The sequence below is a fragment of the Belonocnema kinseyi genome, chromosome 5 (assembly GCF_010883055.1).
Source record: "Belonocnema kinseyi isolate 2016_QV_RU_SX_M_011 chromosome 5, B_treatae_v1, whole genome shotgun sequence".
Taxonomy (NCBI): domain Eukaryota; kingdom Metazoa; phylum Arthropoda; class Insecta; order Hymenoptera; family Cynipidae; genus Belonocnema; species Belonocnema kinseyi.
Window position 1 is genome coordinate 141711387 of NC_046661.1, and position 12536 is coordinate 141723922.

The following is a 12536-nucleotide window of genomic DNA, read 5'->3' on the forward strand; positions in this document are numbered from 1 at the left end:
CTCTAAACAGGAGCGTCGGCGGATCAAAGAGACTGTTGGTCTAGACTTTATATGTCTATGCCACACGGGTGCACTCCAAGCCGTTCCACGATGTTAGGTGAGTGTTGGGCTTCACTCGGGTGAACCGCTCAGTGATCACTCGGGTGAAGAGTGGGGGTCACTCGACGGGTAACTATTTCACCCACTGAAACTAGGTAGGTGGAAGTGAGTGAACAATGGAATTGGCGGGTAGAGGTGGCGGGAATCTTCATCATCTAAAGCTTAGTATCTTCATCACTTTCCACTATTATTGAACACATCACTGCTTGTAATAACAATGACCTCATTACTGAGGCAGCAATTATAATCTTCTTATCCTGTTCTTGCATTTTTTAAACTTTTATGTAACGTAACCTCAACTATCTTTCACCAAACATACACCCGACGCACACTCGAAACCGTTCATTCTACCATTCGCCTTCCACTTCACCCTAGTAAACTCCGCCCACTTCTTTACTTCACCCACCAATTCACCCGGGTGGTGAATGAGGCTGAACCGTAAAATTTTGAATTCCATTTTCAAGAAACTTTTTCGAGAAATTACACGAGTGTTTAGATAAACGGTTGAATGAAAACGAAATACATGCATTTTTAAGAAAGTGGATGAATTTTTAACTGAAAAGATAAACTTTCAATCAAATAGTTGGAGGTTTACACGAAAAAGATACTTTTAAAAAAAATTCTTTATTTTGATACAAAGCAGCTAATTTTAAGTAAAAGTGAATAACTATTTTCTTCATTTTTCATCACATAGACGGAAAATAGTTAATTTTTTACCGAAGAAATCAATTTTAAATGAAAAAATTAATTTTTAAGTGAATACATTATTATTTAACGAAAGTAAAATTAATGTAATTTTCAACAACAAATTATTAGTGTGGAACAAAGCAGGTAATATTCAATATTTATATCCGATAATATTTCTATTTTAAATAAAAAGCAGTTAAATTAAAGCAAAAAACGGGAATTTTTACCTAAAGAAATATGAAATTTTAACAAAAAGCGGAAAAACTATAATTTTCAGTTTTAAATTCAATTTTTAACAGAATATAGTTAGATTGAGTTACGATTATTATGTATACGTATATTATTATAATTACCAATAAAACTGATGAAAATCGCTACAGTGAGGAGAAGAGCACCAACATGGATCTTCATTTTTGTTAAATCGAGGATCCTGTTTAATGGAGATTGCCGAATTACGAATAATGAAATAAAAGCTTTCTGCAAAAAAATAAAGACGAAATTTAATGAAAAAATAAAAAAATAAAAATTGCATTCCTTCCAAAAAATACAAATTAATTAAAGAAAAGGAAAAGATCTTCTTACATTAGGAAAAAAACTTCACAATAAATAAAGTCTTCCTTTAAGCTCAATAAGAATGTAGAAACTTAATGTTATCCTTCTTTCAAGTATTAGAAATTTAAAAAAAAACAATATTTGCTTTTTTCAAATTAACTAAAAATCGTGAAAGTTCATAGTTATTAAAGGCTGTAGAATAAATTTTTGAAACTTCAAAGCTTTTTGAACTGTATTAAGATAATAAGAAAAAAATCTAAGATGTGTAGACAAATTTTGTATGATTTCTTAATTTGAAAAATCGATTTTAGGGCAATATTGAAATTTCCGAATTATAAAATTTCCGAATAAAAGGATTACTTTCAAAGAAAATGTAAAAATAATAAAATGGATAATAAAAACGAATAATAAAATGCCTGAATAATAAAATTTTCGAAGGATGAAAATAATTCAAAGAATTTTTTGCTTATACAATTTTATTATTTTGACAAAATTTATCTTTGTTATAACTGAAAATGAAGCTATTTTTTGGCTGCAAATTTATCAGTTTCACTTTAAAATAATCTATTTCGTTCCAAATTTATCTTTTCTTGGAAAGAAAAAACTAATCTTTAGTGGTTGAAAATTTATTTTTTTCGCAGGAAAAAAATAAATTTTTTAAACTAAAGCTTTAACTTTTTTCGAAATTTTGCATATTGACAGTCAATATTTATGGCAGGAAATTCATTCATTACGCTGAAAATGTTGCGAAATGTTAAGGAATCATTAACAGTTCGTTAAACTTTAATAACGCAAATTAAATTTTCCAAATGTACAATAAAGCATTTCAAAAGTAATAAATGATTCACGTGGTGCAATTATTATAAAATATTCTGTCACAGTATGATAAATTTTGGTTATTCTTTCTAGTTAAAAAATGTATTATGCACTTAAAGGTTTCGTAAAACTTTAAATGGATTCTAGAGAAAAATTAATTTTGGTTATGTTATAATCTCCTTTGGTAAACCGATAGTCACACAGCATCTTCATTCGTCTCCCTAATCTTTTACGGCGTTGAAGTTTGCCGCAGGTATGGATTTGAAAGTTGTGTAATTAATTAAAAAAAAAACTAAGATCCAATTTCACCAACTCTGATTAAATCCATAATTGACTAATCATGATTATTTGTAAATCAATGATTAAATCAGCGTTAACCAGTAATGCGTTCTACAAAGCATTTTCAACCTCTGGTTACCTAATCACATACCTACTTTATTCGCAATCAGGTCTAGTTTCTAGGTCTTTCTGTTGTAACGACGATTCTGATTGGTTAGAACGAGATTCTTCATGAACACTCGGCGCCATATTAGCATATGATAAGATTCCCAAAGTTTGAGGTTAGGAGTGGTTTCAGTGACAAGTGTAATAGAAGAGAAGTGGCAATTGTGTCTGAATATTCGTGACCTTCTCCGAGCGTGGTTAAGCATTTAATCATCATCAGATGAGGATAAAATATCATTGTAAAATAGAGCCATATTTCCTTCCTGTATACTGCCCTCACTGCACTTGCACTTCAATTTCAGGGTTATGTTACTTTAATCACTGATTAAACTCCACAAACAGCCATTATTGGGCGGTTTAGTTAACCCTTGATTATCTTTCCCTAATCATGATTAAAAGAATGGTGGAACGCAAAACATTGATTAAATAAGGGCAATCAATGATTAAACCCACAATTAGCTAATCATGATTATCTTTTAATCAGAGTTTTAATCACGATTAACTTGTGGCGCGTTCCACCATGAATTTTTAACCTCTGGTTAGCCAACCGTATGCTCTGTTCGCAATAAGTCTAGTTTCTGCGTGTTTATGTTGTAATGGTGATTCTGATTGGCTGATTTCGAACTTGTTTTCGCGCGCAAAATATACCTCGTCTGCTCACGAACGACGAGTGGTGACGTGTTTTTGTTTATGCACATCGTTTCCAAATAAATTGACAGGAATTAGTTATCGATTGAAATTGAATATAGGTTGTTTGAGTACAACATATCGTTATAAATGCGATCAATATTTCACACTATACTTGAACTTCAACTTTGAGGTTATTTTTACTCCCGTTAATTGCTGATCATCTCGCTAACCAGCCAAAAATGGCCGGTTAAATTAATCGAAGATTAGACTTCTTTAATCATGTTTTAAAAGTTGGTGGAACGCAATATGCTGATTAAACTAAGTTAATCAATGATTAGAATTTAATCACTGTTGGTGGAATCGGCCCTAAGAGTCACATCTAAAAAGTAAAAATACTTCTGGATTCGTCTCCGAAAAATCTCGGCGTGCATTTTCTTTGTTTGAAACAATTTGTTGAACAATTACGGCACTTGTTATCTTTATAAAATTGTTATAAACAAAGTATGCATTGGATCGAAAAACCAAGTGACCATTGCATTCTTCTCGAAAATATCTAGGTGTGCATTTTTTTGTTTCTTTTTACTTATTTTTTAAACAATTAGCGCAGTTGTTGATCAGCGCACTGTGGCTTCATGCCCGTAGTTATGGATTTGAATGTAAGAAATGAAATATTGTTTAGTAAAATCAATTCTTTACATTCCCAAAACCTTTTATCCTCGTGATTATCACTTTTCCGTCAAATTTTAAAACTATTCTAGATATCGAAGATATTTTCAGCATGTATTGGCAATATGGTTAAATCAAAATTTTAATTGAATAATACGGTACCATTTAATTAAATTAAAAAATGAATCAATTTGATTAATTATTAGCAAAAATTATTGAAATGGAAGATGCAGATTTGAAAATTTAAGTTTAGATCTTTAAAATTATCCAGCATTTTTATTAATAGACGCACCTTTTAAACTTGAGAATTTTCTTGTTTTACTTGCTGCTTTTGACTAGAAACTGCAACAAATGTGTCTTATATAGTGCAAAAATAATAAAAATAATACTTTAAAGTTTTAGTAGCGTTGCAAGAGCTTTGAGAATATTGCAAAAAATGCGTACATTTTTTAAATGTGAACAGTTTTATTGCACATTAAATTTCACACAAATTAAAAATTTTCGAAAAAATCATGTATTTCTTGCACATTCTTTCTTATTACGCCTACATTTATCAGAAGTAAACAATTTTATTGTAAAATTTTATAGAAGAAAAGGAATTATTCCGTCGCTCAATTAAAAAAATGATCAAACTCACGACTTGGATAGAGATTGAAGGAAAATAAAAACAAATTTTTATTGCCTACACATGTTTTCAAATGTTATCTGATTTATTGTGCTAGAAAATTTATTAGAAAAATGCGAAATATACGTATGCAGACATTAAAAATATTATCGACCTGTCTTTCCTGGAGGAAAAAAAACAACATTTTTATCACGTATACATTTTGTAGAAGTTTTTGAGAAACTAATTCTTACATTTTTTTTCTTTTGGAATCTACCAAAAATATGAAAATTTTGACTGGATATTTTTATTAACGCCTAAATAAATTAAAAACAATTTGAATCACAGTAGTCTAATATACTAAGTATTCGTTCTATCGACTTTATTCTTTGCATTAATGAAATTTTTTGTCCAATGCAAAGAAAAAATTGAGACCTTGAGTATTTAGTTAAAAAATTCTAAAAGTCGACTCGTATTGACTTATCCACAATGCTTGACAACATAAATTATGTGCTAACTTGATTAATATTTGTTGTAAAACATGCAGTTAACAAACAAGAATATATCCTGATACCTAATAGTTTATCAGTGAAATAATTATTTAATTAGTTTTTTTATCAATTGCATATTTACCTAATTAATTTTGTTCTGTATTTTTTTATCAACAATTAAGAATAATGATTTCGAACACAATTTATAGTGCGAAGCGTATTATTTGAATAACCGATAAACAATTAATTGTTTGTTACCACAAAATTTGAAGAACGTCTATTTTTAAGGAAGTAGAAGTGCACATGTAGCATAAAAAATTAAAATACGGTCGTATTACATTTTCCAGTACTTAAAGAGCCTTCCGAATATTTTTAAATCTCATGTTAACTTGAATTAATTATCAACACACTCTGGTTAAAAAGTAGACTTTACGTAGAAAATGTTAGAAAAATTTTTACAAACAATAATACATGGTTTGAAAAATTTAGTTAATTGTTTAATTATCAATAGAATGTAACACCATATGCGTTAAAATAACATGAACTTAAAAATCGTTAAAAAATCATAATGAGCTCCAAGAAGTAGCAAAAATCAAGTTTTTTATCATGGTGTTTATTTGCGACCGTATCAAATCACCAAAAATTAATTTGTATTCTGCAACTAGTTGTTAAGGGACCCGAGGCGAAATATCCCGTGCAGAAATTCCAATTTGGATCTGATCAGGGCCAGATCGGGCAGAATTTAGCCCAAATCAGGCTATCTAGATGGGGCCAGACTCGAAATTAAACGCGATGCCCGATCGGGGCCCAAGCGCTGCGTCCAGAGATAGCCATGTCTGGCCCCGATCGGGCCCATATTAATTTATTTTTTTATTCCTAATTAAAAGGGATTCTTAAATAAAATAATATTAAAATCGAATATATGGTCTTCTTAACTGAAATTTAAGAACATAAATATCAGATTATCTAACAGATCGCGATATGAAAAAATTGAAGTATGACAGGAAAGTTATGTTATGTTGAAATAAGTGGATTATAATATCGCACTGGCTCTTTAAGTTCTTTTTACAAAAGCGAATATAAATAAGAAGGTTGTATTTACATTCCATTTGTATCAAATCACCTAAAAATACGTGAAAATAAATATTTTTATGACGTCATTGTTGATCTAATTCGTTTTCACATTCAAAAAGTAAAATATCACTTTTGCTACTCTTTTTATAAACAAATAACCTCATTTCGAGGTTAGGTTTCATCTTAACATTCTAAATAAATTTACTTATTATAGTCTTCAACACGTAATCCAGGAATACTTTAAAGTATACTATACCTACGTACTCGTCTTGTGCTCACTTTTGCCATTTTTTCCCACTTATTTTGTCACTTTTACAAATAATAATTGAAATATTTTTGACGCTTAACACTTTACATTGAAACTTGGGCGATTTGGAGTCAACCCACTTTAGTCCCCGAAATTAATGGAGCGCTATCTACTGGTAAGGTTGGCTGTTTAGCCGGAGTCTAGAGGGGGCCAAATTTAACAACTATAAAATTGTGTGACCGATCTGGCCCAAATAGGAAATAAGGCAAAGATTTGGCAATTTCTGCATGGGTTAGGCCCTACTTTGACTATCCAAGTGAAAGTATTGTCTCTACTTTGCGGCTGCTCATTCTGCTAGCTCCTACTTAGCCTCCCTTGACGAAATTTGCATTCTATTTTTCTTCTACACATTTTTCAGCTCCTAAATTAAAGATCTTGCCCCTACATTCTTGAGTTTTACTAACGTCCTCTTTAAACCTCCATAATCTTCGTAGAATGTTTAAGTTCTCTTCTAACGCTCCGTAACTATTTGTACACTTTTCACCTCCTCAGAAACTCATTAATCCTTATATTTCAAAAATAATCTTTGTCTTTGGCCTATAAATACTACTTAATTCCTGGCTTGCAAACATTCATAGTACAATAATTTAACATTACTGAAAAATCATAAATTATTCTCGATTATTTTGAAGGGCAACATACGGGGTCTGTTCAAAAAATACGCGGATTGAGATCATAAAAAAAGTACTTTATTTGGAAGTTACACTTCTGGGTCTCCTTAAAAATACTCTCCTTCCCAACACACACACTTATCCCAACGGTGTTTCCATTCGTTGAAAAAGTTCTGGTACGCTTCTTTTGTGATGGCTTTCAGCTCCTTCTTTGCATTTGCCTTATTCTCCGAAATCGTCTCAAATCTTCTTCCTTTGAGGGGGTTTTTTTAGTTTTGGGAACAAGAAAAAGTCACAAGGAGCAAGGTCAGGATAGTATGGGAGGTCGGGAAGAAGAGTAATCGAGTGTTTAGCCAAAAACTCACGAGTTCTGAGTGCTGAGTGAGCTGGAGCGTGGCACAAATTCCGCAGTGACGCGGTGCATCTTCAATTTTTCGGTCAAAATCTCGTAACAAGATCCAACTGATATCCCACACTCTTCGGCAAGCTCCTTAATGGTCAGACGTCGATTTTCGCGCACCAGGGTGTTGATTTTGTGAACGTAAGGGTCGTCAGTTGACGTTGAAAGGCAAATGTTTCAGTTGCAGATTTGCTAAGTTTCACACAAAATTTCACAGCAATTCGTTGCTCTTTCAGGCTGTTCATTTTACAATCCGACAAAAAAACACTCTTTACTTAAAACTGTGTAGCTAATCAACAAATGAAGATATCTGCGACTGAAATACCGCTTTTTAAACAGCTGATCTGTACGAACTTAGCGACACCAAGCGGATTCTCCTGAAACTAACTCGAGCCGCGAAATTCAAACAGTCTGCGATTTTTGAACAGGCCTCGTATTTCTAATAGTCAATCTATATAATTATTATGTTCATTTTTAAGGAATATTATTAACACTACACAAATCGCGCCCACCCCATGGCGCTATGGAACTAAGGAAATAAAAATTTCCCTTCTACAATTATAACCTTGAATCTAACAGCTTCATGTAATAACAACTTTAATTTTTTTGACTTTGCTCACTTTGCAATTCACCCACCATAACTAAAATTTTAAATTGTCAGGCTCAAATATGGTAACCTATCCAAATTGCAACCACTTTTGTCTTTTATTTTTCATTATTCGATGCTAACACTATTCAATTTATTCTGCTAGCAATAAACAGAAAAAAAGAAAATTAGAAATATTGAGAAATATTACTGTACTTATTTTCACTATTCACTGCATAGCAAGTTGGCTCTTTAGAATCCACAGCATCGTCACTTAGTGTGGTGAAGACGCTGATGTGAGGTCCGTCTACTTAGTGCCGTCACCAGGACAAATTGAAAAATAGAATACGCCATATTTTTTTTTGCTTTTTTTCTAATTTGATGCTAAAAAAAATTCTTTTTATCTTTAAACTTCCGAGAAAAGGGTGGCGGCGTTAGCACGACGTCCACTCACCGCCGCCACCTATGAAAACTCACTAAAATTATTATAATGAGATAAACGATTAGTGGGTATTTTTGGCTCTTTTTTCTTTCTGAGGCAATATAATACGTGCACCAAAAACAATCCCTAAGTCATATATACTTACCCCTCGTGATAAAAACCGTTTTAAAAGTCGTCGTGCTAGCGCCGCCACTCTTTTCATAGAAGTTTCAAGAGAAAAACAGAATTTTTTATAGCATCAAATTAGCAAAAAATGCCAAAAAAATATAGCATATTCCATTTTTAAATTCGCCGTGGTGGCTGCGCTGAGTGGGCGGACCCACTGACGTGGACTATAAAAGGTCAGTCAAGCTAGCACCTCCACAAAAGAAATTCGCAAATTTCTTTGTACCAGGATTCAGGACTTTTTTGGTCTGCATGCTCGGATGCTTGCCAAGAAATTCAAAAACCACCCCAATAAAAATGACACCCTGGTCAAAATAAAAATGTACGAAACACAAAATGCACCAGATTTTTGGCTCATTTTGGGCTCTCAAATTCACCTCACAATATTTTTTAAAACCACCCATATGTACAAGAAAAAACTTCATAGTTGGAAACTTAAATCCAATAAAAGCAAAATAGAAAGTAGTATTGGGCTCTTCTTGGGCTCTCCAATGCTTGAAACTCTAGTAACACTGTGAAATTCCGAAGAAGATTATTTCTTGACAAAGTCATATTTGCCTGTTAACAGGGGGATGTGTTTTAATTTTAAGGGTTGGAGCCCAAAAATCGGTGATGGTTTTTCTAAAGAGGCCAAAAATCAGAGACTCCATTTACACTGTACAATTGTTAAAATAAAGATTATTTTTAGGCCAAGGTCATATTTGCCTGTTAACAAGGGGCTGTTTTCCAACATTAAGGATAGGACCTCAAAAATAGGTATTGGCATTTTTTAAGAGCCCAAAAACCAGTCCCTTGTTACCAAGCAGATATGACTTTGTCAAAAATTAAACTTTTTCAAAATTTTACAGTGTTACTAGAGTAACTGAGTTATAGGCTCTTCCAAAATACGAACATCAATTTTTGGTTCTAACGGGGCCTTTACCTTATCTAATTTTTCTACTTAGTATTATTGTAGTAATGTTTACTTTTTTACACATGATATAACAAAAATTAATAATTTTATATTTCTACAGGTTCTGAAGGCGAAAAACCAACTTTAGAAGAAATGGAATTAGAAAACGAGGAAACCGATTGGAATAATTAAACTTATTATGCTTCAATAATACTTCGATTATATAATACTTCATAGTATGTTTTAATTTATTATAACAATTCATTCGTTCTTAAAACACTGTTACTCGTTTATAATAGGTTTATATTGTTTAATAATAATAATGACTAATTTTGACTGATAAAACATCGTTCTATTTTTCAAGATTTTAATGAGAAATTATAAGGCGAAAAGAATTAATTATACCTCAGCGAAAGAAATTTAAAAGTGAACTAAAAGAATATTTATTGACAACAGATTAACAAAACTCGGGGGAATATTCAATGTATAAAATATGTAAAATCTCATTAGGGAGCTTTCAGATATTACGTCAAATTCTTCATATTATATTTAAAAACATAATAGACGTTATCTAAATACATTTTTTGTTAAGATCTAGTATTGCCGAAAAATAAATAAAGCCATATTTTGATGTAACTTTTCTTGCTTTTACAATATTTTTGTGGTCATACAAGCATTAAAGTTACCTAATGTAAGTACTACTTGAAATTGACCAATTAAGAACTTTTCTAACACTATCAAGAAATCAAAATAAACTAATAATGATATTATATACGAATTTTAAAAAACTGTTTATATGTTAAAGGGTTTCTCTAACTTTAATTCGAGTCGAAATTAAATTCTAAGAATTTAGGATAACAAGCAAATAAATATCATACGTTTTTAAATTTTGTATAAATCTAATTATTTTAAAATTTTTATGAAAATTAAATAAAGAATTTAAATTACGACAGATGTTTTAGAAAGGATTCTGAAAGATTTGAAAGAAATTTTTTTATATTCCTAAAAAGTTTTTGAAGTTTAAATACTTTTTGAAATTGCAGTAAATTCTTGTTAATAATTTAAAAAATTTCTTGAATGTGAAGCATCATCGATTATGGTGTGTGATGTCAGAAAATCGTCGACCACTATAAGGTACGTGCCTAAGCACCTCCTTGTTCACACTGCTTTTACAAAAGAATTCTTTACCTTTTCTGTATCAAAGTTGTGCTGTTATAGTGGTAAGATATTATTATTCAATTTCCCGCAAGGTTTTTTCACAAAAATTACGTTTTTTTATTAATAAATGAGTGTTCACGTACTGGACCTTTAAATTGCCTGTGTTCCAGTGAACGGACGCTGTGTTCATTTATTGGAGCAAAACTGTCACCCCGCAGGTCCAGTGAATGAACAGCAGGGACGGAGACCTGGATGTTGTTTCGCTACATATAAATAAGTTTGTTTCAATTAAGGTGAATATAAATATCGAAGCTGTAAATATAAATATAAAGTATAAATAGTTATAGTTTAAATGTATATTTTTGTGGTTAGAACATCAAAAAAGTACGCACGAAGTAAATTAAAGGTAAGGCAACTTTTAGGTTAGAAATTTAATGTTTTTTTTTGCATTTAGAAAAAGTTTTTTAACTATAAAAAACATAAATTCGTGCTAGGCACTACTGCGTACTAGAGAATATATATTTATAAATGTTTACAGAATTTAAATTTTTACAACACTGTGATTTATAATTGTATTTGCTAATTTAACCTAAAGCAACACAGTAAGGTGTTGTATTACAAATTTTATGTGACCTAAAAATCGCAGTTTTCTATTGCTTCACTGAAGTTTTCAAGGCCATGATTGTCTATTATTTTATCGTCAAATACTAGTATCATTATAATTCAGTGTTGATGTGTTTTCCATATTTTAATAGTAAAAAAGGAGGGCGTGACTAATAAATTGAAAAAGAAACCTTAACTTTAAAGTTTTTCCTTATAAATCTTTACAAAAAACATAATGAATTGGAAGTAAATATAAGACTGATAGAAAGAGGTTGGCATTTAGAACGCTGATTTAAGACCTGTAAAGAAAGTGGACGCACAATTTGCTCGGTGGGTATAGGATAACATGTTCAAAAACAGAATTGTTAATTTAAAAATACTTACAAATATGCTTAAAACAATTATTTAAAATAAAAAGCATAGTTTTTATTAAGTCGTAAAAAATCTGACCCAAAATGATTACGCCTTTAAGACAGAAGCGATAAACTTTTTCTAAGTGTTGAAAGAAATAGGAAATTCCACTCCGTGTGACCTCTAAAAATACATATTTAGGCCTTTCAAAGAGAATTTAGGGTGCAAGGAAATTAAGAAAAAATGCAAGAATTTATCGAATTTTGTATGTCGGCCTAAATTTGTGGCATAAACTTGGAAAGTTTTAGCAATGACATGAAGTCTACACCAGATTTTGGACAGCGTGTGCGAATCCAGTTATCTTTTAAATGACTTTTGTATTTCTAATAAATTTTTAACAATATAATTAGATTTTGAACGAAATAGTTCTTTTTTTAAAACAAATTCTTGCATTTTTAACTAAATTTTCAAACTAAAGAGATTAAATTTGAAAGAAAAATAGTTGCTTTATCAACCAAATAATTAAATTTTTATGAAAGGCTTGATTAATAATTTTAAATCTAGCATTTTTAAGAAGTTTCAACAAAGTAGTTGGACTTTTGATAAAAAAGATGACGTTTCAACAACCACTTAAATTTTTCACAGAATAGTTGAATTTTTACCGAAAATATAAAATCATAACCAAAATAAATTAAACCTTCAACCTGAAAGATTGTTATTCTAACAATAAAATAAACAAATTTTCAACGAAATAGTTATATTTGCAACCAAAAAGTGGAATTTTCAGCAAAATAATTAAATTTTTAACCAAATAATAAAAATACTAACTAAAACGTTGAATTTTCAAACTAGAAAAATGTAACTTCTGCCCGCTAGACGATTTTTAAACTAAGAATATTAATTTTCTGCCAACAAGACGAATTTTTCAATCAATTACTTAAATTCTTAACTGAAACAG

The 12536-nt window shown here is 30.8% G+C and overlaps 1 protein-coding gene across 1 annotated transcript in view; it reads right to left on the reverse strand.

Annotated features, from left to right (window-relative positions):
• Positions 1 to 4314, reverse strand: part of LOC117173402 — a 6344-nt gene extending 2030 nt beyond the window's left edge. The window contains exons 1-2 of the mRNA XM_033361946.1: positions 4187 to 4314; positions 1140 to 1263 (exon numbers count right to left, since the gene is read on the reverse strand). Of these exons, the coding sequence (XP_033217837.1) occupies positions 1140 to 1197 (58 nt within the window). The 5' untranslated portion in view covers positions 1198 to 1263; positions 4187 to 4314. The remainder of the gene's footprint in view (positions 1 to 1139; positions 1264 to 4186) is intronic.
• Between the last annotated feature and the right edge of the window lie 8222 nt (positions 4315 to 12536).